Source organism: Chelon labrosus (genome assembly GCF_963514085.1).
Source record: "Chelon labrosus genome assembly, chromosome: 22".
NCBI classification, from domain to species: Eukaryota; Metazoa; Chordata; class Actinopteri; order Mugiliformes; family Mugilidae; genus Chelon; species Chelon labrosus.
Genome location: NC_140355.1, coordinates 12069420 through 12094810, shown reverse-complemented (window position 1 = coordinate 12094810; position 25391 = coordinate 12069420). Strand labels below are relative to the sequence as shown.

The 25391-nt window shown below is 46.5% G+C and overlaps 2 protein-coding genes across 7 annotated transcripts; one reads left to right on the top strand and one right to left on the bottom strand.

Moving 5' to 3' along the window:
- Positions 1 to 2998: 2998 nt before the first annotated feature.
- Positions 2999 to 22450, bottom strand: setd1ba (SET domain containing 1B, histone lysine methyltransferase a). 6 transcript variants are annotated; one of them, XM_084572573.1, is made up of 20 exons: positions 22293 to 22450; positions 19252 to 22066; positions 18718 to 18819; positions 16119 to 16270; positions 15756 to 15854; positions 15164 to 15434; positions 14101 to 14222; positions 12592 to 13692; positions 10296 to 11033; positions 9179 to 9352; positions 8987 to 9080; positions 8698 to 8903; positions 8537 to 8615; positions 8073 to 8444; positions 6718 to 7985; positions 6341 to 6508; positions 6109 to 6234; positions 5806 to 5925; positions 5478 to 5615; positions 2999 to 5368 (listed from the first exon to the last, which is right to left on the bottom strand). In XM_084572573.1, the coding sequence occupies exons 4-20, from the start codon at positions 16254 to 16256 to the stop codon at positions 5195 to 5197; spliced, it is 5388 nt and encodes a 1795-aa protein (XP_084428699.1). In that variant the 5' UTR covers positions 16257 to 16270; positions 18718 to 18819; positions 19252 to 22066; positions 22293 to 22450; the 3' UTR covers positions 2999 to 5194. The 6 variants fall into 6 exon arrangements, with proteins under 6 accessions (XP_084428699.1, XP_084428701.1, XP_084428698.1 ...); XM_084572575.1 differs by having other exon boundaries at positions 19350 to 22066; XM_084572572.1 differs by having other exon boundaries at positions 18718 to 22066.
- A 185-nt stretch (positions 22451 to 22635) lies between these two features.
- Positions 22636 to 25389, top strand: rhof (ras homolog family member F). The gene is made up of 5 exons (XM_084572586.1): positions 22636 to 23039; positions 23341 to 23428; positions 24504 to 24613; positions 24908 to 25042; positions 25223 to 25389. Exons 1-5 carry the CDS (start codon positions 22905 to 22907, stop codon positions 25385 to 25387), a joined length of 633 nt encoding a protein of 210 aa, XP_084428712.1. The 5' UTR covers positions 22636 to 22904; the 3' UTR covers positions 25388 to 25389.
- Positions 25390 to 25391: the final 2 nt, after the last annotated feature.

Genomic DNA, 25391 nt, shown 5'->3' with positions numbered 1-25391 from the left:
AGGCAGCATAAGCTCAGTTTAACAGCTGATGTTTCATGACTCCACAAAAGCCTCATTAAATAAGCATGTGGTCTGTAAGCTGCAAAGATGACCAAGAACAACAAGGCAGAGCAGTTGGAGGGATATCGTCTGACCAATCGGGTGTCTCCGTGCGGAGGACTGTTGGTGTGTTCGACATCGCTCAGCAGATGGAGACGAGTGTGAACTGGGCTCCCATGCTGTCAAAGCGCGCTCTCCCGGCCCAGCCTCTCTGCCTGTGGTCACACCATCCTCCTCCTGTCACGGCCTCGGAGCGACACACACACACACACACACACACACACACACACACACAGACCACACTGTGCCTTTTCTCTCTCGGTGGACGCTGTCAATGTGAATCCAGGGTCAGGCACGTGTTCACAGCAGCTAAACATAGCATCATCTGAATCCACTGATTGATAACACACAGCGCCGCTTAAAAGTCCTGAAAGCAGATGAAAGAGAACCTGGTGAACAGAAATATTCCAACTGTGTGTTTGTTTATTCAGAAAAACGAACCAATATTACATATCTGTGAGCTGCCAATGTGAGAGCACCTCTAGGATTACAAGTTAATTCCCACGTTTTATGTAATATTGGTTAATTTTCCTAGATAAACAGATAGATCACAGTAGAGTCTAGAGGGCTAGAGGGACTTGGAGGGACGCACGGGCTAATGGATGGTGGCAAGACAGAGCCTCTGAAACGCTCTGATGCTCGAGGCTGGATGCAGCTCGTTATAGAGAGGATGAGAGGGGTTGTTGGTGAAGGCTTCTAGCTTCATCCTCTTCTCTGTCACTGCCTCTGTACGCTGCCCTATTCCTCCCCCACCCCAGAGCTGGCCGCACATTCAGGATTTGGTGTCCAGTATGTAAATAAAAAACTGTTAACACAGCTTTGGAAAAAGGTCTAAAATGCACCTCTCTGCTCACTTTCATTGCCACTTGGTTGATTTTCAGTACAGACCCCAGTCAGATCTCTTAGCTACATTAGTGCATAACCACCCCCAGGATGCAACTAACCTCTCTAACCTTTTGGCCGCTGTGTCCATTCTTGCATCTCAGCTTGCCATTTGTTTACGGATGAGTTGAGGCTTCTCATGGATCAGGGAAATGACTCAGGACTTGTCCGGATAAAAATCATCTAGTGAAATTTGTAGTTTGTAGTAGGTAGCTGCGAGTTTATAAGGTCCGGTAGTGGACGTATTAGGATCCTTTGCTTGAGTAAAAGTACTAATACCATACCTTAAAAATACTCTGTTTTAAGTAAAGGTCCTTGTTACTTAAAAGGGAATTGCCGTTTTTTTACAACCTGGACCTTATTTCTGGCATAAAATACGATCGTTTCCTCACCCATATAACTTTGGTGTGAGTCGTTTGGATGATATTTAGATCCAGCGGAGCGCCTCGTACATCCATATAGTGGGAGTGAATGGGGCACCGAAACGCAGCCTCTAAATAACGAATTATCTGCTGCGAAACTCGCTCATTTCACCAATATTTTGTTATGTGCTATTCCCCGTTGAGTCCGGAGTTACCTGTTATCTATTCGCGGACGTGCAGTGGTTTGTTGTTCTTTGGCCAGCTGTTCCTCTCTCTGCCTCTACATCTTCCTTTCAACGAGCTCCTCATCTGTATACACAAAACGGTAAGGACGTCCATCATAAACAAAGTCGTCATCCACAACCTCAGAATTGGAAAAATATTCAGCCGTGTTGCAAAAAAATAGCAGTAGCAAATTACAGCTGACATCATCCAGGTCAGAAGTTCAAGTCTGTCAATCTACAGACCCCGGATGATGATAACAGGTAACTCCGGACTCAACGGGGAATAGCACTAGCATATCATAACAAAATATTGGTGAAGTGAACGAGTTTCACGGCAGATAATGCGTTATTTAGAGGCTGCGTTTCGGTGCCCCATTCACTCCCACTATATGGATATACGAGGCGCTCCACTGTGAAAGCATGCAAGTATTATCATAAAAATGTACTTTACGTATTAAACATAAAAGTTCTCAATGGAGAAACATATCATATTGAACAGGATGGATGTTGTATGTTATATATGTTGTTGTATTAGATTACTGTGAATCATGTAATGATGTAAAGGAGGGTTTTGGAGCTGAAGTGGGTCAAAGGGAAAACGAATTATTGTAACTAATGATGATTGTTTGATTTAGCAAAATAGTTTCCAGTTTTCTCTCAATTAACAACTTGATTGACCAACATGAAGTTTAACTTATGAGAACGCATCACATTTTATAGGATCTTTGAACGTTTTATATCTCAGAAAGGGGGAAGGAAATGATTAGATGCAGTCTGATTAATCTGTTTGAGAGATGGGTTGACTCAACTCTGGTCATTTTTTGTGGTCTTTTGTTTCCAAATAAAGTGAATTAAATAATAGAAACAAGTCCCCTCTATATAAAGCATCACAAATTTGTTCAGTAAAACAATTATAAAGTTTAATTTACACCTGAACACCGTTACCACAATGAAGGAGGACTGATTAATTTTAATTAAAGGATGTTTTTATCAAACACTTCCATCCTGGCTTTGGTTATAATCTGTAGTGAGTGGTGGCGTGACACATGCTGGCTGTGTGTTAGCGACTCACATGACCTCTCAATCAAACACAGAGTCATTGTTTGATCAGCCGCTGCCTGCTGATTCCATTCATCCATTTTATACTGTTTAGAAATCAGGTTGCAGGTCAGTTTGAAGGGAAAACCTCCCGACATAAACGCACAAATGCAACCATGGGAAAAAAAACATAGGCTTCACTGTCAGACAAAGCCGAACAATATTCCTAAAGTGCCGGTCTTCCTCTGCAGGGTGGAGTTTAAGAAACGGAAATCCAGGCCCACTGAAGGCAACTCTGGGCCCTTTGTCCCTGAGAAGCGTGAGACCTGCGTGCGTATGTCATCACCTCGTATCGTGCACGGGGGGGGGAAACACAACAGCCGTTTACAGATGTATGCAAAATTGCTTTATTTTAATCTTTTCATTTTTCATACATTTGTCGTGTAATAAATAGACACGAGAAACAGGCTGAAGCTTCAGTCCTCTTCCTATGCCGATTCTTCGCGTTCTCTTTTTTTTGTTTGTTTTTTTTTCTCCACACCGCAAACAACTTTTCATAGAATTTACAACAGAAAATAAAAAAGAGAAAAAAAAAAAACAACAACAAAGCTTGACACAAGCTGAATTTCCTGCTACCAGCTCATTGTTCACCTCGGTATGATGGTCTGAGCCGTGTCCACGTAGCATATCCCAAGGAACAAAAATATATATATATATATTTATATATATATATATTTATATCGTATTCACAGTTACAGTATTTACACCTTTTTTTTTTAACAGGATTACAAAGCAAATGGGCAGAAATGAAGACGTTTCTACAAGAAACAATCTTTCAAAAAAGAAGGGGAAGTGGAGACTTTTTCCTGTACACAGTGGACCTTTATCTTTAAATAAACAACCTTTCAAACCATCAGATTCCTTTTACAGATCCCTGAAAATGTTTTAAATACTCAGTCTTTTGTTTAAAAAAAAGAGAGAAAGATGCATCTTAAAAGTGTTACCCTTGTGAAGATTTAAAAAAAAAAAAAAAAAAGAAGTTTCAGATCTTCTGTACAAGTAATCATATACAATATGAACATCACTGGTGGAAACAGAAAATCTTAGCGGCTGGATGAAAAGCAATGACTGACTTGGTCTTAGAGGGGACGGGGAGGGAGGGAGGGAGAGGGGGCGTGATTGGCTGAGAGAGGGCGTCGAGCAGAAGTGCAAGCCTTGTTGTGCATTAATATTGTTATTTTTTTTTCAGCTTAATTAGTTTAAAAGGAAAGGACAACCCTCGCCTCTTCTGTCGCGCGGGAAACACTGAACACTGGTAGCGTAGCAGGAGTCGAAGCCGGGGGGGAGGAGGAGGGGGTGGGAAATCTATGAGCACGCGGACGCGAGGCGGTCGCCGACAAATGAATCGAAAGCCAAACTATCCTCGTCGAGCACCCAAAGCAGGCAGCGATTCTTCACACATGCATGTCAAAGCGGGGGGGAACGTTTCTTGGAGCCACCACCTCGGGGGCTAAACAAAGACAGCGTTCATATGGCACTTAAAGTGGGGAAATAATCATCCGCTGCAAAGCCGAAAACTTAAAAAGATTCATTTCAGTCGCTGCCCAGTGGATTTAGACTTGATTATTAGCTGGCCTTCTGCGCCGTGGCCTACAGGGGGCAGTGCACTCGTATTGACAATAGACAACGATAAATACTCTTGATTGGAGGCCTGACACGCATTCTCTCTCTCTCACACACACTCTCACACACACACACACACACACACACAAATATAGTGTCTTTGAAGAAACAGGCAGGAGGAAAAATGGAAAACACTGGAATATCGTTAATACAGATTTTGCACATGATCTTTAACTTTTGCATAAACTAATAGGAAGCAGCATGATCCGTCGTTGGCTGGTGAAAGCAGGTGACATAATCAAATATTCCAGATTTTGTGGCAGGTTTTTAACCATTTGTGTTGTTTTTTTTTTAGTTTGATTCCAAAGAAAACAGGTAGAGAGGAGGTAGTAGGGAGAAAGCAGAGTGTCCGCCGTCCTCCCGCCCGCTGCTGGGTGGAAACAGCACCGTCAGGCCGCCGTCTCGGGGCTTGTGCGTTTCAGCAGTGTTAGTAAGCAGCCGAACGTGCGAGTCTGTGTTGGGTTGTACCACGTGTGGTGTAGGTAGGTAAAGCTTATGAGACAAATGAAAGAGGAAAAAAAAAAAGTGTAAAACTTGTACAAACCAGGACCGGATGTGGAAGGAACCGCGCTGAAATACTGTCTGACGCTGAGAGGAGGGGAGGAAATGCCAAGACGGCAAGTCACGTGTTTACAAAAAGCGTTTTTTTGTTTTTTAGTTTTTTGTTTTTTTTTCATCTTAAGAGCACCATAAGTCGTAAACAATCGAGAGTCAAATGTGTCAAGAGCGCTGCTACGGGCAGCCGAACGCTATCCAGATGACTTGCCGGTCTCTTCTCCTCGCTCCCAGATAAAGCCTTCCTACTTCGGCTCCTCCTCCTCGTCCGGGTTTTTTTTTTTTTTTTATGTGAGAGAGGTTTGGGGACAGTGCTTTCACGCCCTGCGGGAGACGCCTCTGACCTCAACGTTAATTCAGAGTCCCCCTGCAGTTCTCTGCCCCACACAAACAGGGGATCTTCTCGTCCTCGATGGGGAACTTGTAGTCGTAGGTGATCTCCTCGTTGACGTTGATCGGCTGCCTGGAGTAGATCACGATCTTCTTCTGAGACTCCACTGTGATGACTTTCGCATAACAGTTAGGCTGCGAGGAGAAGACAAAGAAAAAGGGACAAAATATGAACTTGTGTCCTTTCAAGCCTCGACATCAACGATCATTTTACGCGTGCCGTTGGAATGAGATGGTGTCTTACATTGCAGCTGTGGTTGATGAAACGGGCAAAGTTGCCACACTTCGTAGCGTCTATGATGGTGTCGTGATCGACGCGGAACATGTAGCTGCTACCGATGCCCTCCTCTTCGTAGCGCTTCTCCCGCATGTCCGCAATCACCTGCCAGGAGGAAATGACAACGGTTAGCCGTCTCCGCTAAGGGACTCTCTGCTAAAGGACCAGCAGGTGGCAGCAGTCGCTATTCCTTATTATTCAAAAATTCATAAGATGATCCCTGGTCATCCTCCTTACAGATCTGCAATCAGCTATTTCAGGCTCATAAGACACAGATGATCAAACTGTCTCTCACCTGTCTGATGTTCTGTCCCACGTACTCGATCACCATTTCATCAGCAGCAATGGGCTCCTGGGCGAACAGACCCCAGTCATGGATGTGCGATTTGCAGAATCTGATCTTCTTCTTGCGGAACTGACGAAGAGAAAAGAGAAAAGTGTCAGCAGCTGTCACGGCAAACTGGGTAATCAAAATCAGGGACGCGCAGGTGAGAGCCAAACGCATATTCTGAAGGTGAAACATCTCCCTCTGCATTTATGCTCTATTTTTCAGTCTCTCTCTCGTGTTCTCGTTTATTTTTATATTTATTTCGCTCACCTTCAGCTGGTTGAACTTCAGCAGGTCGCTGTCGCAAGCGAAAGACGACAGCAAACGCCGCTGCTCTGACCGTCGCTCCGATCCTGCTCTCGTGGAGGCGTGGACCTGCGCAGGAATGCTCATACCCTGCAGAGATGACATGGAGTTAATATACAGTACACGGTTTCTTTTTTTTTTTATTTTATAAATTTGTCACATAGTCAGTAAACGGATAGATGGATCTCTTGCCCACCTGTGTGTCGACGGGGGGCTCCTCCGATTGCAGCCGCGTACTCTGAAGGTATTTGATCTTGTCCTTCTTGTCGATCTTGTAGTATCCCTCGCTTCGCGCGCAGCCGGTCATGTGATCTCTCATGCCATCGTCTCTCCTCTTTTTCTTCACCCCGGGGATGCTGGTAGGTGCAGGGAAGTCAAGGAAGAAACACTTCTGAAGCTCAACAGACATCAGCCAACAAGTTCCTCATTTCCACCAGCAGAGGGGGCTGCTGTTCATCACACGAGACACACTTCTATTAAACCACAACACACTTTTTGAAGGAGTCTGTAAATTGATTCTGAAAAGTGTAAAACAACCATTAAAACACGTGTGAATAAGTAGTAAAGGATATGAGGATGGTTGACCCAGAGGGTGTCATTGAGCCAGTCGTTGCCGTTGTCCTGCTGGAGCATCTTGTCGTAGGTGATCTGCAGAAGCCGCATGTCCTCCTCGTCTATGCCTTCGTTCCAGATGTCGTACAGGATGGTCATCTCCTCGAACTCGGAGCGCGGGTTGAAGTAAGGCCGCGGCGACGTGGTGACGGGAGACAGGCTGTCCAGCAGCAGCTCCTCCCAGCCCCGCCGCGCCCTCCGCGCGGGCTTCACGGCCACGGGTGCCTCGTCTTCGTACGACAGGTAGCCGTCCTCGGCTTTCAGGACCGTCTGAGGCTCTGCTTTTCCTTCCCGGAAGTCCAGGCTCGGGTGTTTGGGAGACTTTGCAGACGTCGTGTGAACGGAGAGATCGCCGAGGTGTGCCTCGTGGCGCAGGGGGACGGACTCTGACGAGAGCTCCGAAGACTCATCAGCCAAGGCAGCTGGGGTCTTTTTGCCTTTGGGTCGCCCAGGTTTCCTCTTTGATGGGGTGGCATCTGATGGCACAGGGACTTCTAGAGAGACAGGAGTAGGTAGATCTTGAGGGATTGTGGCAGCTGATAGGGTCTGGTTAGGAAGGACGCTGATGGGCGGCTCCTTAAAAACTGGTCTATCATCCAGGCTCTCAGAGGATATTTTCCTATTAAGTGTCAACGCTGTGGGGTCAGGGAAGACAGGGGTGAATGTTAAGTCTCTTCCTGGAGTACGGGGTACTCCAGCACTAAGGACAGGGGACTGCGCAGGGTAAGAAAAGGGGCTACCGGGGATGTGAGGGGAGCTAAGCAACATACTACTGCCTGTCAGCGGGGCGTCACTACCAGGCGTGATGGGCACTGTCTCGGTGCTCTGGGATTTCCCCAGACTCCGGGCACGCTCCATCAAGTCCCTGCCGGGAGTGCGAGGGATGTCCTCATCTGTGGGGAGCCTGGCCCGCTGGGGGAAGTCAGGCAGGGGACCGGGGGGCGGCTGGAGGAGGGAGCGACCTTCTACAGCGGGGTGAGGAGGGAGCGGGAGGTGCATTAAGGACGCGGAGGCTGACTTGGGAACGGGCGTGTTTGAGTCTAAGTGGGACGGGGCTAATCGACCGGGGGCTACCTCCTGAGGCTCTGCTTTACCTTTGGCTTTAGTCTCCTGGTCACTGTCAAGAAGTGTGCCTGTGGGAGTGGGTGGCCGAAGGTTTGCTACATGCTCGTGCGGTTCAGACTTCACCACGGGGATGCTGCCGTTTACACCGACGCCTCGCTCTTTGACTGAAAGGCAAGAAAAGAGGATGAATGCCAACGCTCTTTCGTTGAAGTTAAACATCTTCGACTACAGAGCTGGGAGAGGACACTCACCTGGGATGCCTGTAGGTGACGGTGGCTTCCGGTCCTCCGCTACCTCCTCCTCGGGACTAGGAGGTCTACGTTTGTGTTTGCTGATCAGCTCTTCCACGCTGCTCTGCTCCTCCTTGATCTCGGGCACGGGCCTCGCGGGAGGACTCGGCGGCTTGGCCTCCGTCTCTCCTTCCTCCTCGTCAGAAGACGAAGACGTGGAGGATGACGAAGACGAAGAGGTCTCGCTGACTTTGCCGTCACCCGCGCGTTCCGCCACCGCCTTCCCGTCTTCCTCCTCTTCCTCCTCCTCTTCCGAGCTCACCTCGTATTCGGAGGAGTCCTCGCTTTCTGCCGAGGAGTCCGAGCTGGCCTTGGAGGACGCCGAACTCTCGTCTATTGCGAGAAATGAGACAAAAGACGCGGTGGATTACAGTGAAACGCCGGAGACGAACCAACCAGCCGCGTCTGAAAGGTATTTAAAGTACCATCATCAGATGAATCCGAGGAAGCGCTGTCACTGGACGAGCCTCCGTCTTCATCGTCGCCGTCCTCGTCGCCGCTCTCCTAAGAGACGATCAGATAGATCATATTAACGTACATCAAGAACACAACGCACCGCCACTTGCGTCACTTTTAGATGACTTACTTTGCCCGCTGACAGTCTGTCCGTAGCCGTTTCATCCGGCTCCTCCTCCCTGTCGGACAGCGACTCCTCCTTCTCCGACGTGTCCACCTCCTCCTCTCCCTCGCTGTCGAGCTTGAGCGGCCTCGAGTGCCGTCGCTTTGCCGACATGCCTTCGCCGTCCAATTTGGCATCGTCCGAGGGAAGCTCAGCCGGGTCGCGATCCCGATCTGACGGAAACGAATATAAATGAGCTTCCGAGACGGCCGCGTGAATCACGGCGTTTCGTGTGTATCTGGCAGCAGACTGTTACCTTCGTCCTCCAGCTCGTCGTCCACTGGAGTAGAGGGTCGGGCTCTTTTGCTGTCACCTGCTGCTGCGGCCTCGGGCGGGCCCTTCCTCTTCACCTGAGTACAGGATGTAACTTTTTAGCACCGACAGACAGCACACCAGGTTTCGGACAATCCTCCTCCGTGTTTAGCAACGGACAAGTTTAATTTCTTACCTTGAAGGAGGGTAGACGGATGGCTCCCCGCAAACCGATCCCCAGGCCCATTCCTTCGTAGCCGAGTCCCTCACCCTTGTTCCAGTTCTCCAGCAGACTTGAACCCATCGTCTCTTTGGGTTTGGGCCTCTCCTCTTCTTTCCCCTCAGCACCCTTTACTGGGGTCAAAGATGCCTAGAAAATAAAAAAAGAGCAAGGTCTTAACGGTTGGGTTATGACATTACAGTGGACAACACAATAAAAGTCAGCCAGGATTCAGTCTACGGAGCTCATTAATAAACGCGCGGCCGCTTGAGATAAAAATGCAATTCATGAGCAATAAATCAATAACGTTTCATTTATTTGTTGGTCTATAAAATCCCAGAAAACGCTTAAAAACTCCCTCTGGAGGCTCCAAGGTGGCGTCTTCAGACTGCTGAAGGCCAAAAGAATTAAATTTTAAATTTAATAAAGGCAGAATAAAGCAACAAATCACACCTCATATGTGAGACACTGGATCCAGTAAATATTAGCTATTTTTCCTCGACGGGGGACTTAAATAATTGACTATCAAAACAGTTCTTTTTGAATGGACGACCTCTTTTTCAGTAGTATTTGCATTCACGGCGGCAGCGGGATGACAGATGTCAGATCGGGCTAATCCGTCAGGGTGGCGCTCGTCAGAACGATATATCTACCATCGACGCAGGAGTCTCGCCTGTGAAAGCGCGCTGGACCACAGGGAGGCAAATCAGCCACAGCTACGCGACAAGTCATTAGTCTTTCAGGTTTTCTTTTTAATAGTCTCGCGTTGTCCAACTTTGCATGGTGTCCGCGACAAGTGTTTGCGCCGGTCCGGCAGGACGTGAGGAAAATATACAGCGCGGCCGTAGGACTGTTTAGTGACGAATGATAAACACATTTTTCTCTTCCCTTCTTCAGACATCGCGCTAGCTAACTTCGTCGCCGAACTGATTAACGCGAGAGCAGCTGACACCTCTGATTGTCAGTGTGAAAGCATAGCCCGTGCACATAAGGATGTTTGCCTTCTTCTGTAAGTTTGCTGCACATGTAGCCCAGACTAAATGACACTAATGTGGTGTGTAGGTAACAGTGAGTTCAGAAATTAGGCACTGACCTTTGCTGATCGCTCCTTCTTGTCCCACCAGTCATCGAAGGCCCTAAAAGCCACCACCTCCACCATCTTGCGGTTGAGGTCCCTCTTCATGATGGCCTTCAGCTCTTTGACGATGACCAGCAACACGCCGTCGACGGTGGCCTTGTGAGGATCCTCCTTTTTAGTCTCGTATCCAGGAGGAGGAACAGTAGGGTTGAACTTTGGTATACTGGGAAGCTGCCATTGTTGCCCGGGCACTCCTGTGCCGCCAGCGGGCGTAGCGCCCATAGCTAGAGGCGGGTAGGGTCCGCCAAAAGGCCCGGACGCACCGCTGTCCATAAAATGCGGGAAAGGATAGGGCCCTCTCGTCTGAGCGATGCGGCTCAGCATCTGCTGCTGCATCTGGAAGGACATGGGGACCGTGCTCCACTGTTCCCACCGCAGGCAGTTCATGAGGTCCATCTGCATTATCATGCCAGGAACATAGGGGCCCATGTGAGGCATCATATGAGGGGGGACTCCGGGGTGACCGGCCAGGTGAGCGGGATGCCCCTGGACGGGCGTGTGAGTGGGCAGGTGGTGATGCGTCATGGCAAAGCCTGCTTGGTGTGAAAGCGGGTGGTAGCCCATGGACATGGTCTGCATCGGGGACACGGCGGAGTTCACAACGATGCCCTTCCCGCACTCCCCGCCGGAGATCGGCGTGCCGGGCATCTCATCGTCAGAGATTTCCATGTCCTCTCCTGACGACTGATGACCCTGTGTGGGAAAAAAAGGACAGCCTGTCAGGGCTTATACGAGAAACTAATTTGTACAATCATCTACCCTTTTTATCTCCATGACAACAGAGCAAATGCCATTGACTTATAAAAACCACATGGATGAGGTCAAAAGCTCAGAAAATGCTAGGGGACCTTGAGTTAAGATTGCTTCGTCAAATGTGACCCTTTAATGTGAATGAGCATGAACGGGGCAGGGTTCATTGAAAATGTTCGAAATTAGTTCTGACAGAGTTTGGCAATGAGAGCAAAGGAGTGCTTTTTTGTGACGCACGAGAGCCCACTTGTCTACAAAAACACGATAGATTTAACAAAGGAAGAAGTTGTTTTCTAAAACACTAATGCTGAGGATGGAAACCTTGTCAGTTATTTGCAGTAAGAGCAACAGAATACTCCAGACCCGATCTGAGTTCAAAGTTTAGCACAGTCAAACACAAGTGACTCATGTTTCTGGTCAGCGTGTTTCCAAACAGCTGTTTGCTCGGACGCCAAACAGTGCATCCCCTCAAAGCACTTCAGCAGAAAGTATGAATGCAAGACGTTAAACACATCGGTGCTGGATACTCCTCCCCGTTTTTTCTCAATGTGATGAAAGAGCCTCAGTCACGGCAGCTCCAGAAAACGATACTAAGCGGGCTGAGCTCACAGCATGGGAGTGGCGTTGTTACCCAAATGACCTGTTTTGCACTGTTTGCTTTGTGATAACTTGAAATGTGAGAGGAGCAACGCCGCGGCCAATCCTGACTGTCGGGCTCGGCGAAACCAGGAAGTGTGCCGCTGAATGGGGCGAACGGCCAAACCGTGCTTTCCTCCGCGTCCGTGTGCAGCGCGTGTTAGAAAGAGGAAACAAGAGCGTTCGATTCCCCAACAGCAGAGTGGCACTTGTTTCTCCTTTCAAAGTGCAGAACAAAGTCTAGCAACACGACTTAACAGGCCAGATGGCGTTACCGCTGCTTCAAACGGGGACGCCAGCGCCGTATGAATGTGAAGGTATTTTTAAGGCTGCAGGTTATGCATTTCAAACTTCTCCTTCGGGACCGACTCATTCATTCATTTACCTACACTGACAAGGAATTTACAACTTTTGTGTCCATGTGAAGCCACTATCGTGCTCACTTTTTTGAGGGAGTGGCCAGTTTGTTGTTAATGTGCAGTAAAAAAAAAAAAAAAAGAAACGAAAGAAAAGCAAGACAACTGCAACGAAATGAAAGACCAAACGCGTTTGGCACAGTAGCACGGTTTACTGTGAAACCGGAATTTCCTTTACAAGGCAGAACAAAAAGAATGAAACAAAAGGGAAGGTTTACTACTACCACCTCAAACTGATACTAGACCTTGCTTCCTGTGTCCCCTGTGCAACCGTCATTCACAGCTGTGCATCAACATCAGTGCGACGCCACTATCAATTAATCAGGACTATTAACGAGAGCTAACTGTCGATGCATCTGACACCTGGATGCCGCTTCTTGTGAAATGTGGCAAAACTCGCACACGTATAAACGCACACGTGTGTAAACAAGTCCGAAAGAAAGTCCTACCGTGTCCGTCTTGTCGGTGGGAGTGAGGCCCTGGAAAGGTCCGTCTTTGAGGTCGCTGTTGCTCGCCTTCTCGTGGACAGGGGAGCCGATTCTCTTAAACAAGGAGGCTGTCCCGGGAACTGGCTCCTCGTCCTCCGAGTCGGGCAGCGGCGTTGGGCTGATGTCCTCCAAGCCCGTGCTGGAGGGACGGGAGTTTTGCTGGCCGCCCTGAGAGCCGCCTGTGTAAGGGGGGATTGGGGATAACTGAGAGGAAGAGGAGGAGATCGGACTTCCCTCCATTCGAACCTCCGTGTCCGAGTCCCGCTCGTCCAGGAACGGTAGCAGTTTTGTCCTTTTTTCCTTGAGGAGCATCTCGATGCGGGAATCCAGGCTATTGCGCTCTGGGTCCGGCGCTGGGGAGCCCGGTGAGGGGCAGTGCTCCGGTGTTTGGGGAGGAGGGGTGGTAGGATGGGGCGAGGGCTCCGGTGGCTGCTCTGGCATCGGCGGCGTCTCCGGCCTCTCCTTGACGGGCAAATAGTCAGTGGAAGCCGCAAGAGGCGGTTGCGGCGGCCGGAGGTACTCACCCTCCCTTTGGGGCGGGTGATGGAAAGCTGGCTCTGATGGGGGGAACGCGGGGGGCAAAGGGGCTTGGTAGGGTGAGAAGGCAGACTTGAAGTTGGGCGTAGCAGGGGGCGGCGCGGTGTAGGTGAAGGACGTGGAGGAAGGCGGAGGTTCGGGCGGCGTGAGCTGGTGCTGTTTGAAAGGCGCCTGCTCCGTCGTACTTCGATACATGTTGCTGCGGTACTGAGGCCTCTCCGGTCGCCGGTTGTACGCATCCTGGAACTTGCTCTCGTGTCTGCGAGACTTGTAGCCTCCCGAGCTCTCAGGACGGCCGGACTGGTACGCAGGCGTGGACTGCCGACTGGAGTAATTGGAGTCTTGGGAGAACGGCGTACCTGTTTGGCGCGGGGTGTGAGGGGTTCCCTGGGACTGCGGCGTGTCCTGCCTTAAGCTGGAGTAGCCCGTCTCTAGGGTGAGGGGAGTGGTGGAGCTGCTGGATGGCAACGTTCCTCCCGCGGCGGACACGCTGCTCTCCGACAACCTGCGGATGGGCTCGCAGGCCTTCGGGGGAAACAAACAGGATGGTGTCACACAAATAAAAACCAGTGAATAACTTTGATTGGACGAAATAAGGTTTAGAAGCAGCTCTGATATCAATGATTATTTCACCCAGGTCACTAAAGCTTCCTACAAGCACAGAGATCTACAACTAGTGTAGCTACACGGAGGGGGATCTCATTCTACAAAGGGCCAAAGTGCATGTTTCAATGGCTTCGTGAATCTGGATAACATTTCTTCTACTCCATGATGAAATGAATTACAGATTAGGGTCACCTTAGATTAGCAAATTGGTTTATTTCACCAAACACAACAGTAATAGCGAGCAAATCTTCCCTCACAAATAATTTAAACAAACTTCTACCACAGAGTCGGGGGTATATATTGTTAGACGAGTTGTTTTTTTTTTACCATCAGGGCTTCTGCCAGAATCCGTGGGGAAAGTTCTCTGGCCTCCTCTCCACCGACAGGCAGCGTCCGCGGGGTGTAGCTGCCATTCATCAGGAGCTGGAAGTACCGAAGGCGATTCTCACCTGCGGGACAACGCGCACGGGGAGGGCAGCGATGTCAATTCACAGGGCGGACTCGGCAACGGCAGGATTTATTAAAAAGTTATTAAAAGTAAACCCGAGATGATCTGAGTAACAGTAGCTGAACCGTGAAATGGACATTTTTAAAGTGGCGACATGCACTCATGCAAAGAACAGGAGGATAATATAGACTAACAGCGTGCACCATTTTCACTGAATTATGTCATGCAATAAAGATTCTTAATTTACATATGGTAATCTAAAACATTTGAAGTGCTATAACGACAAAACTGTGTATTTTGCACATCATACAAACACACTGACCACACTTCTTTAAAAGACACCAACGCTATATTAAAAATCAATGCATTTCTACAAAAAATATTAAACAGAATGGCGTTTGTGTAGCCAGTGAAAACAGTGTCAGCTGCAGTCAAATCAATCAGTCATTGTTTCTCTAATTAAACGATGCACAAACATTGCCTGTCACATCCTTTGCATCATCTTGAGTTGCATCAAAGTTGCTGTTTTGCATCGGTCAAAAACAACCTGCAAAGAAACTTTGAGCCCTAACTGTGCTTTTCAGTGATTTTTTATTTATTTTTTTACAAACAGAGGACGTGCAGCGGAGAGTGCTCTGACAGATCGGTTTGTGTTTGTTTGCAAGTCTGAAATTATGCACAGTGGGAGTACACACAGCACCCTCCGCTCTGGGCTTGTGGGAACGAAGCTTACTTTCAATGAAATTCAATTATCCCACGTTACCAAGCAACGAGCGTAAATCTGCACACGTGACTGCTCTATCACCCTAACATCTCTAAAACCACAACTCATTCAAATATTTTTTTTTTTTTTTTTTATTCTGCTACAAACAGGGAAGGAGTCCGGTCGTGCGTGAGAGCAGCTGACGCGTCTTCACCTTGAATGAGTGAATCACTGTTTACCTTTCGGGTCCAGCTCCACGTGGATGATGTTTCCCATAACAGACGTGTTGTGGAGCGACTGCACGGCCAGCTTGGCGGCTTTCACGGACTCGAAAACAACTTTGGCTATTCCCAGGTGCTTTTTGTTCTTCGGATTGTACAGGATCTCCACCTGCTCGATCTCTCCGAATTTCTTGCACATGTCGCTGAGAAATCCTTCCCTGATGTTGTCGTTCAGCCGGGCGAATGTCACCTCCTTTGGAGGCACGGGGCCGATATAACACTCGTCGATCTGGGAGGAGAAGGACAGGAGTTAATGTTAAGGGCTTTCGGGTTAATGTTGCACCATGTGGGGTCATTTGTGACAGCTGAGATAAGAGGGCTTGAGCTGGAGAAAGTTGCAGCGAGCATAGTAATGCCCTCGGCGCTGCTATTAAGACAATTAAAAGTCCAGAAGTGTAAGCATGCATTAGAGAAGAGTTATTTTGGTCTCCGATAATCATCCTACATCCCAAAGATGAGTGAGAGGGGGTGTGTCTGCAACTTTTGACAGCACCCCTGCTCCCGCAAGGAAAAAAGCTGGCATTCCCAAGTCATCAGTCGGAGCTGGTACCTTAAACTTAGGCACCGGTAGATCCGCCTCTTCGTACTTAGTCCAAAGACGAACGATCCGGGGGTCTCGGACGGTATCCACCGGTCGTCTCCCGGAGTTCTGTGGGAGAAGAGGTGGGGGGGGAGACAGTGTTGTTATCCATCCTACTCACAACTTCACTGCTAACTTGTTGCAAAGTAGTCCTGCACAAACCGGAGGGGGGTCGTTTAATCAAAATAAAACCCCCCTTCCGACGCGGTGTGCAAGATGCACAAACATGCCCGTGGCCGTCCAACGGCAACACAGCCACACTGTAACCTATCATGGAGGTCGGCTACTCGGTTACTATTGTAGCCGTTTCGCCGCGACAGCCGCGGCACTTACGGGCATGCTGAAAGTCTGTCCATCGTAGCGGTACAGTTTGTGGGATCCCTTCTTCAGCGCCGGGTCCACGATCAACTTGTAACTTCTCCAGTGGTGACTCCGCTTCTCCGCCGAGCCGCAGACGGGATGACTGTCCATGCCGTTCGCCAAACCTGAAACGACAGGCAAGCGACAGGGAGAGGAGAGCTAGCGTTATCGGGAGGCAACGCTAAACACGGTACACACACAAACAGCCCCCCGACACTTTTCAACAGCCAAACGGCACGCATGCATGACTTTGGCGTTGAGGGGTAACCCCGGTCGGAGCGAAAAAATGGGATCTGTCGTATATCCCACTTACGGAAAACAGGCATTAGGAGGGCTGGAGAAAGAAGAAAAAAAGAACAAGCTTACTTGAACTCTGCTTTCTGCCATGGTCCTCGTTCAATCTGTTCCTCTCGCCTGGCTTGGACATGGTTCGTCCGATCGAGTGTTTTTTTTAATTGATGAAAAGACGAAATCGCTTTCCTTTCGCCGCTTACATTACATGATTTAGCTTGAAGAATACTGCCTCCTTTTCGGCGAGAGCCAACACATATTGTGTGCCTCTAGTCTGTAGCTGCTGTCTCTCCCACAATACACCGCTAGGCTTGCCCACCTCCGATGCTAACCGCACTTTCGCTACACGTTTGTTTCTTTTTCAATCATTCATTTAATAATACATTTGGCCTCTATAAAATCGTCCCGTTTTAAACAAGGCAATTGTTAACGTTTGTATCCGCATATGCAAGTTTCAACGGCGCGATGGCGGCTGAATAGCTCTAAACATGTGATTATTTTTTTTAGTGTTGAATCTGCCGGATGCATTTACCCAACTGGCAAACACAAGCTACACACACTGGGGGCAATATCTTCTTAACTGCCACTAAAGGCTAATAAAACTGAGTTGCTCGCGAGCTTTAATGGACGGACCCGTGTTCGTTGGCAAATTCACAGCCGTCGGGACATATTTTAAGACAAGCGAACGGATTCTCCGGTGCTACACGGCCAGTTGTTTACAGCTAGTATGCAAACGCGAAGTGGAGGGATCGCTTTTTTTTTTTTTTTTTTTTTTTTTTTTTTTTAATACGAAACTCGCTTTAGTTAGCAGTTGAACTTAGCATACGGGCTAACGTATAACTGTTGGAATGCGGCGGTTTGTTTCATCTCCGTCAGTTAATCCGGACCAACAAAGTAGAGCCGAACCGTTGTGTAGTTTATCAGACAAATATGGAGCTTTTTTTTAAAAACAACTAAAAAAATAGTTAATGGTAGATGCGCTTCTTTTTGTTTATTTTTTATTTTTTAAACAAAATTGTTTTCGTGAACCGCATGTTGTCGAACAAACTGGGTTTTGTTTGACATTGCCTTGCTGTTGTGCAGTGCTCGGGCAATTGGCTGGTTAACAGCGGCAGCTCGGCGGGCCAATCAGAGCGCAGCAGCAGAGGAGCCGTCTGCTATTAGAGGCACGGCTCAGGAGTCCTTCAACAGAGAGCAGAGAGAGGGGGCCGAGCGCTCTCGGCAGCCATTTTCCTTAAACAGGACTCAATGGCCTATATGGGTTTCCTTTGTTCCAAAAGGGATCTTACACTTGATTTCCTCATCTCTCACGGACTATCATAAAACTATGATTCCTCCTTTTAAAGGATTGAGAAGAAGGAAGAGAATGTGCTGGATGTAATACCCTGTGACATTTTGAGCCTTTTTTCCTCTGCCTGGAATCCATCTTTGTCTTAACTAGGTCATGGCACACCCAATATAATAGCATTTAAATTTCTTTAAGTGAAAAGAAACCAAAGTGTTGTGAATAAACAGCTTTCTGGTTTTGGAGATGTTAAGTGAGAGTAAAACACAGTTAAGGTGACAAAATGTGTAATGGCAGGCTGTTGGCAATGCACTTTATGGCCTTGTAGGAAATGAGTAGCAATGAGTAAGTTCAACTCTTTTATAATCATTTTTGATCATTATGAATGTGAAATGTGAGGCATGCAGTTACTGTTATTAAAAAGTATTTTATTTTTCTTACTGTCAATTTATCTGCTGAGCTATCATCACTTTGATCACGTTGTGTAATAGCCAACTTTAATTCTAAATGTTCACCGGCATGCTGATATATATAAAGTTCAGATGAGAGAAAGCAGGCCAGAGATAACTAATGGCCTTTTGCAAAAAAAAAAAAAAATAGTTTATGTGCTTATTGCAATTTTTGACTGTTGACTGATAACCCCTCTGCTTTGATTAATGACTTTAAACACTTTCCTCTCACAACAGCAACGCTTAATACCCCGATGGTTTGTGTTGTACCTGCAACTGTGGAGACAACGTCAAGCACGATTAGGTTTGTGCCGTCGTTGGCCATTTAGGAGCCAAACGCGTCCAAAGTGTAAACGTCGGCTTGACCTTGCTTCAAGGGCTTATTTAAATATCAAAAGAAGCCCGTCCAGGTAGAGTTATGTATTTTTTTATTATTCGTTTTTAGTTTATTTTTTTTTTTAAGTTTCTACCACGATTTAAAACACAGACTTTCCTGCTTAAGAGGAAACAGATGGAGGGAAAACTGTTTCATGGTGAAAATATTTACCTCAGCAGTTAACAGGCCTAAACGCAGGGGCAGGACGACTGTTTTCAGCTCCATCGTCGGATCCTCTAATAATGGCATTAATAAGGGGTGGGAGAGCGTCTCCTGAAAAGGAAGGAATCCATTAGCACGAAAGATAGAGCTCTTTTGAAAACTTTTTTTGATCAGTAGTAGCATTGCCTCCCAGCCAGCGAGTGTGCATCTTCAAGCATCATCTGTGTGGGCAATATGCAAACCATCTCTCTCCTTCAAGACAGGATTTGCAGTCGATTGTAACCTCTTCCATTTCGACATTTCTGTCTGAGCTACTTCATATAAAACTGCAAGGAAGTGTTGTTTTGAAAGGTAATGGATTTATTTTTTTTAGCTATTTCCACTTAATTTGTCCGTTTATCTCTCTCTATCTATATATAAGTATATAATACTCGTATTTTTTTAAAAAAGTACGACGATTTCAGCACAGACCTTTGTAAAAAAAAAAAAAATATAACTATATATAACTGCATCCCACATTTTTAATTGATATAGCAAACTTACAGTTAGTATCAAAACATGTAATCCGAGGCTTTAAACGAGCAAAAGGAATCTTATAGGGAGAAGTCTGTTTTTCACTGCTTCCCTTTATCCAAAGAGACCTTTTAGTGGTATGTAGGCTACACTTGTTCAGTGGTTTCTCTGCTGTTCTCTGTCTCAAAATGGCTTCTTTACAGACAAAGGAGAGCTCTGTGCTGTATAATGTTGCTGCGCCATAACTGGGTGAGGCTCGGGAGAGAGCGCCTCTTTTCACCCCCGAGGACGTTCGTGTTTCTCGGCGATTCATCAGGAAGTCAATGCACAGAGCGTGACGGTGGTGATTTTACTCGACAGGGTGTACGTTTTCACAATAAATCCGAAAACGGGGGGGGGAGAAAAGAAAAAGAAATACGGTGCGTGTAAGGAAGGAAACTTTAATGAGGCGGTGTATTCAGGCTGCCGGTTGCTGGGCTGACTCGCCCTGGCAACCGGCAGTAATCCGAGAGCTCTGGACGGTTGCCATGTGAGCTCGAGCGCTTTGCTGCACCCCCACACTACCATATAAGGTCAACAGGAATCCTCTGCAGAAGCCCTGTTGTTCTGTGTCTGGGGTGAAAATAGCTGCTGGTGCTTTGGGCTTCCGCCCCTGCTTTCCACGGCTCGAGACAAAGACTCACGGATCACGGAGAGTTTTTTTTTTTTTTAAAGCGCCGCAGACAACACAGAGCAAACAAACAAGATGCCATCCTGTCTCTTTTTTTCGGTGAAGGAGTTAAAAATATAGGAGAGGGGAGTCTTTTATTCGCGTGCGTAAAAAAGGGTGTCTCCAGGCGCGCCTCTGGGCTATACTGTGCCTTTTACGCACGCATTTTCCGGCGTGTGAGTGAGTGTGTAACGCGTATGAGGACACACAATTCGCAATCCGTGTACCAGAGGCCTGTTTTTCTTGTTATCCACTCCTTGCTCCGGCTGCCAAGCGCGTATTCAGGTCACGAGGCTGCAGTTCCACCCTTCCCCCCCTCTCTCTCCCTTCCCTATCTCTACCTCTCAGCCTTTTCTAGATCCCCAGCCCACAATGCAACAGCTGACAAAATGATGATTTAATGTGAGTTATAGCCATGAAAGTGTGACATTAGAGAAAGGATTTGCGTTAAAACTCGCCAGCGGGGCTATTTATAGGCCTTTGTTGAGAGAAAAAAAAAAAAAAAAAATCCTCCTCGGTGGGTTGCGCCACTCAGCTTTGACGCTGACAAACTGGAATATTCCACACAGGGGATTGGCCTCTCTTCTGCAGGACAGATGTCTCTCAGCACGGCGCAAAATATTTTGACAATTCTTTGTTTATTAACTGATGAAAAGAAGGGCTGTATGCGTGTGGATACTAGGCTACTTTATTTATATGTTAGGCTGCCAGTTTCACTATGTAAGTCAAACAAGCACTTTTTTTTTTTTTTAGTGTTATCTATTATACAAGAGATTTTTTTTTTTTGTAGTGCTTGTGCTACTCCAAGCTGTAGCCTATTGTATGTGAGGCACATGAGAACCGTGAATGGCTTTTTCTGTGGAGTCAGAATAACCAAGCAGACACAGCTTTATGAGCTCTCTTTCTTTGTACTTCCAGCCTTTTATTCTGACGGATTGCTCTCTGAATCAAATCAGGCATCCTCGGAGCTTGGTGTTTTTTTGATTATGTTTGGGCACACTCGATTTTCCAAGGATTTGTTTTCCATGCAGACTGGTGGTACTGTATTCATTTAAAACACTGCATTTTCCTTCTTCTCTAGGTCTTAAATACATTTGCATGTGTAATGTACTGTTAGTGTGATTTTCCCACGGTGTAGTTTGTGATTTATTCTCTATTTCACTTGGCACTATATTTTCACCTGTCTGTGTTTGTGAGATCTTGAAATAAATAGACTTAACACAATTTTCTTTATGTTTTGTTGATTCAAAAACTGAAGCAGGTTGTTGTATTAGTAATTTTTGAAGTTTTGAGCCCATTTAGGCTGCCATAACATGACATATTTAATATAAATGGATCAAAATGTGCAGTAGACATAATTCATATTTGCAGGTTAACGTTTTTGGAGCAAATCAGGTGAAATTCTTTCATGGTGATTGTGTTAAAAATGTGCACATATTCATACTTAAAGGATTGCTTCTTTTTTCCTCCTCAAAATAGACAAAGTACTGGGTGTCAGCTTCTCCTCTTAAAGGGACAGCTTGCTCTAATTTCCTGCACTCCTACACACCAACTATCCTTTACCACTAGTGAAAACCATCCTTTTAAATTTCACAGCAGTCTTGACAGAGAAAAATGTTCCGGACGGAGAGAAATCTGTAGGATATTTTGTTGTTCCACATCACCTGCTCTCTCCTGACACTACCACGGTCACACATTTGATTGTGATTATCAGCACTTGTCGTATAAAATGCAGTTTCAATAAAAAATAAATTCTCAGGCATCCATCTCATTTAATGTGTGCAGTAGCAAGTCAAAGCTGAATTTATAGCCCTCGTCCGTGCCTTTTCTCTTTGATCACTGGCAGATACAAGCACATCTTGCTCAGCGTTTAACTCTTAACATTCTCCCGTGATCAGAAAATGAATTTAACTCCAACGCTGATAAGATATTCCCAATGCCCCAGAGCAGCCGGCATTCAGCGCCGTATCCTCTAGACGTTGCCTCGGCCGTGCACATTTAAGTAGCTCGCTGCAACGTTGCAAGATAAGTCCGTACATTATGTCCTGGGACGTGAGAGAATAGTTTGCCCTGACTCCCAATCTGTGATGACACTGCAGCGTTCAGCCTGAGCAGAGGACGGGGACGGGCATCTTTCTGTGGATTTAAAAACACTTTGGCATTATGTGTATGATAATCAGATGCAAATGTTTCTTTTGCAGTTGTATTAAAGGTTAATTGTGTAACCTGAAGTTCTTTTTTTTTTATTCTGAACAAGCATAAACCTCAACTTGATGGTGGCAAAGATGGTCTAAAAAAGTAACACGCACACATCCGGAGCATATTTCAAAGCACATGATAGAATAGAAGAAGAAGGGCTGACCTTTTCACCAGTATAGTTTTCTGATGAAACTAGCTGTTATGGAGGTTTGCTGAGTACACACTGAGTCACCCACTCACTTGCATCAGAGCGTCTCCAGTGCACGCATTCCCAGCGTCACAGATAAGAAACCTGTGAAATGTTAGCAAATACCTCCCGCAGCACTGAAAGTGAACACTCTTAATGCCACCATCTCATTATCTTTCTCCCGCTCCTTCACAAACACGCACACCCAAGGTCAGAGAAGGCAGAGCTTCAGACTGAGTACCCACCCAGAAATACGCAAACACACACGATAGAGGAAGTGGGAGCAGCCAGACCCAGCTGCAGCATTGTGCTTTCAGAGAACAGACAGATAATGGGGCAGGAGAGAAGTGTGTGGGGTCAATTGGAAGCAGCTTCAGTGTGACAGGAACAGGAAGTGGTGAACAGAGTGAGCTACCAGGTAAAACATGAGGCTTGCCTGTTCCTCTCTCTTGACACCGCCTGTAAATCACCTCAGCCGTTCCAAGTGTAGATTCAGCAGGCTTTGCTATGCATTTGACTTAAATCTGGAGCCAGCGCCTTCGTCCCCGTCCCGCCAGGCACCTGTTTGACCGGTTTCCGGAAGGCGAGATGACACAAAACGGTGCTGGGGCTAATAAGAGTAGCCCGAAAACGGTGGAAGAACTCAAAATTGTGATTGTGGGAGATGGAGCCTGCGGAAAAACCTCACTTCTGATGGTCTATGCCAAAGGTGATTTTCCAGAGGTAAGACTGGTTCCCATGTCATTTAATGCATCACACCTCTTGATAATGTGTTCTAATGTATTGGCACAGATGAGGTTTCTAACTGTCACTACAAAATACTTAATATTTTATTAATTCTACTTATTCTATTCAGCTCTATTCCAGATCTAAACTGTTGTAAGCCACTTTTTCTAGCATTATCTATATCTGTTATAGGGTTCACTAATGAAACAATTCAACTATGTATAAGTGGAAATCTGCTACTTATTAATACAGATCTGCATCATGAAAAACAAAATCTGTCTCTGTGTGTCAACAACAGAAATATGCGCCATCAGTGTTCGAAAAATATGTCACCACTATCAATCTGGGAGGAAAAGAGATAAAGCTCAACCTGTACGACACAGCTGGTAAGACAAAAATCTGTGATACACGCCGAGCGTCCACGGTTCAGACACGAGCCTGAGCTAAATACGTGCCACATCTCAAGAAAACACACTCTGAGGTTTTTAACCACGCCGTCTCTCCGGCACACTGAAACACGACAGGCTCAGGGGTCAACAAAGATGAGGTTGCTGTGAAGGGGGGTGGGGACAGTTGCTTAGAGTTTTATCATTTTTAAAGGCGTTTTGGTTCAGGCAGTGCCAGCGCTTCTGCGTGAATTTGGCATTTAGCTCATGTTCTAGACGCAGGGGAAGTGGTAAAGGTGGCTATTCATGTCAGCATCATCAACATCTTCCAGGAAATCATATTAGGCAAACAAGTCATCATATAGTTCATTCTGCAGCAAGAGACTTTCACATTTATTAATATGTACTAAATACTAAATACTAAAAACTAAATCAAGTAAACTCTCCATAGAGACCGTGTACTGTTTGGTTTGGTTACTGTGTTTCTATTTTAGTCATCAACTAATATTTGAGTCTAATATTTGAGGATTATTATTATTACTTTCCTACTTAACTTTAGTTTTAGATTTCTGCTTCGAACTTAAGTAAATATGTGACTTTCTCTGTCTTTTGAGTCTGATCAGATACCGGCTGATCCTGTTTTCTAGTTTTCATTACTAAATGTCTTGTTTAGGTTGAATTCTTACCCGTTTAAACTCAATTTAACATATCTAACACGTACTGAGAACTGACACGTTTTCCCCTTAAACTGCTGAGCTATTATTCAGAGGCATTTTCAGAGGCAAGTCAGGACAGTGGTCTGTGTTGGCGCCTTATCTTCTGTACAACTGCTGCTGCAGGAGCTCTTTACATCAGCGGAAGAGGAAACTGAAGCCAGGATGTGGTTCCATGTATCTACCCTGGCTTTGTGTCACATACATCATATCTTTATATTCAGACGCCCGAAGCAGAATCTTTAAAAAAGAGCTTTTTTTTCAGCCTCACGTCCTTTAACACTCATAAATTATTATTTACGGGCGTTGCCGCACTTTCACACTCAGCAGTGAACACATATTTCATGCTTTTGTTCTTGCAGGACAGGATGACTATGACAGACTGCGTCCGCTTTCATACCAAGAGGCCAATCTGATCCTGGTCTGTTTTGATGTGACCAATCCCACCAGCTTTGAGAACGTCACAATAAAGGTAATGAATGCTGCAAGCGTGTTCACATCGTGCCAAGTTACACATGAAGGAGAACAGGAATGTTGGAGTTTAACCGGAGCTTCAGGTTTGCTCTTTGTAAATGATTAATAGAGCGTTTATGTTGGCGTTTGCTGCTTTCTGTTAGCTGTGATTAACTCATGCAGTGTCTTTGCGTGGATGTTGATCACCCTGCAGGCTGGTTCAGCGATGCTTACAGAAAGACAGAGATGCTGCAGAAATTATTCAACCGTGCAAGGTTTTGATTCTCGAAAGCTTATCGCTCTGTCTCCCCAGTGGTACCCGGAGGTGAAGCACTTCTGTCAGGACAAACCGGTCATCCTGATTGGCTGCAAGACTGACCTCAGGAAGGACAAAGAGTGCACAAGGAAGCTGAGGGCCATGAATCTGGCTCCCATCACTTACATACAGGTGAGAAAAGAAGAAGTGCAGCTGCTCTATAAAAACAGACCTTTTTAACTGAGGTAACTGCATCGTGAAAGAGGAAGCTCTCAAACCAGAACCTGTAACCACATTCCTCTCCATTTTTCTTTGGTTGCACTTTTTTCTCATGCCACTCACACTAGTCTAATCTAATTCTTGTTGCTATAGGGCGAGGAGACCCGCCAGTACATGAACGCAGAGCTCTACCTCGAGTGTTCGGCAAAACACCAGGAGAACGTGGAGGACGTTTTCAGGGAGGCGACAAAGAGAGCCCTGGCCTTCAGCCGAAAACAAAGGAACTGCAAGAGGAGGAAGAAATGTGTTGTTTTGTGAAGAT

Coding starts and splice junctions, on each gene's coding strand:
- setd1ba (XM_084572571.1), bottom strand. CDS start 16,572: ATGTCCAAGCCAGGCGAGAGGAACAGATTGAACGAGGACCATGGCAGA. Junction 8,616..8,697: donor ACAGACTGTCAGCGGGCAAA/GTAAGTCATCTA, acceptor ATCGTCTCTTAG/GAGAGCGGCGACGAGGACGG. Junction 6,509..6,717: donor CCCTCTGGGTCAACCATCCT/CATATCCTTTAC, acceptor GACTTCCCTGCA/CCTACCAGCATCCCCGGGGT.
- rhof (XM_084572586.1), top strand. CDS start 22,905: ATGACACAAAACGGTGCTGGGGCTAATAAGAGTAGCCCGAAAACGGTG. Junction 23,040..23,340: donor CCAAAGGTGATTTTCCAGAG/GTAAGACTGGTT, acceptor TGTCAACAACAG/AAATATGCGCCATCAGTGTT. Junction 25,043..25,222: donor CTCCCATCACTTACATACAG/GTGAGAAAAGAA, acceptor TTGTTGCTATAG/GGCGAGGAGACCCGCCAGTA.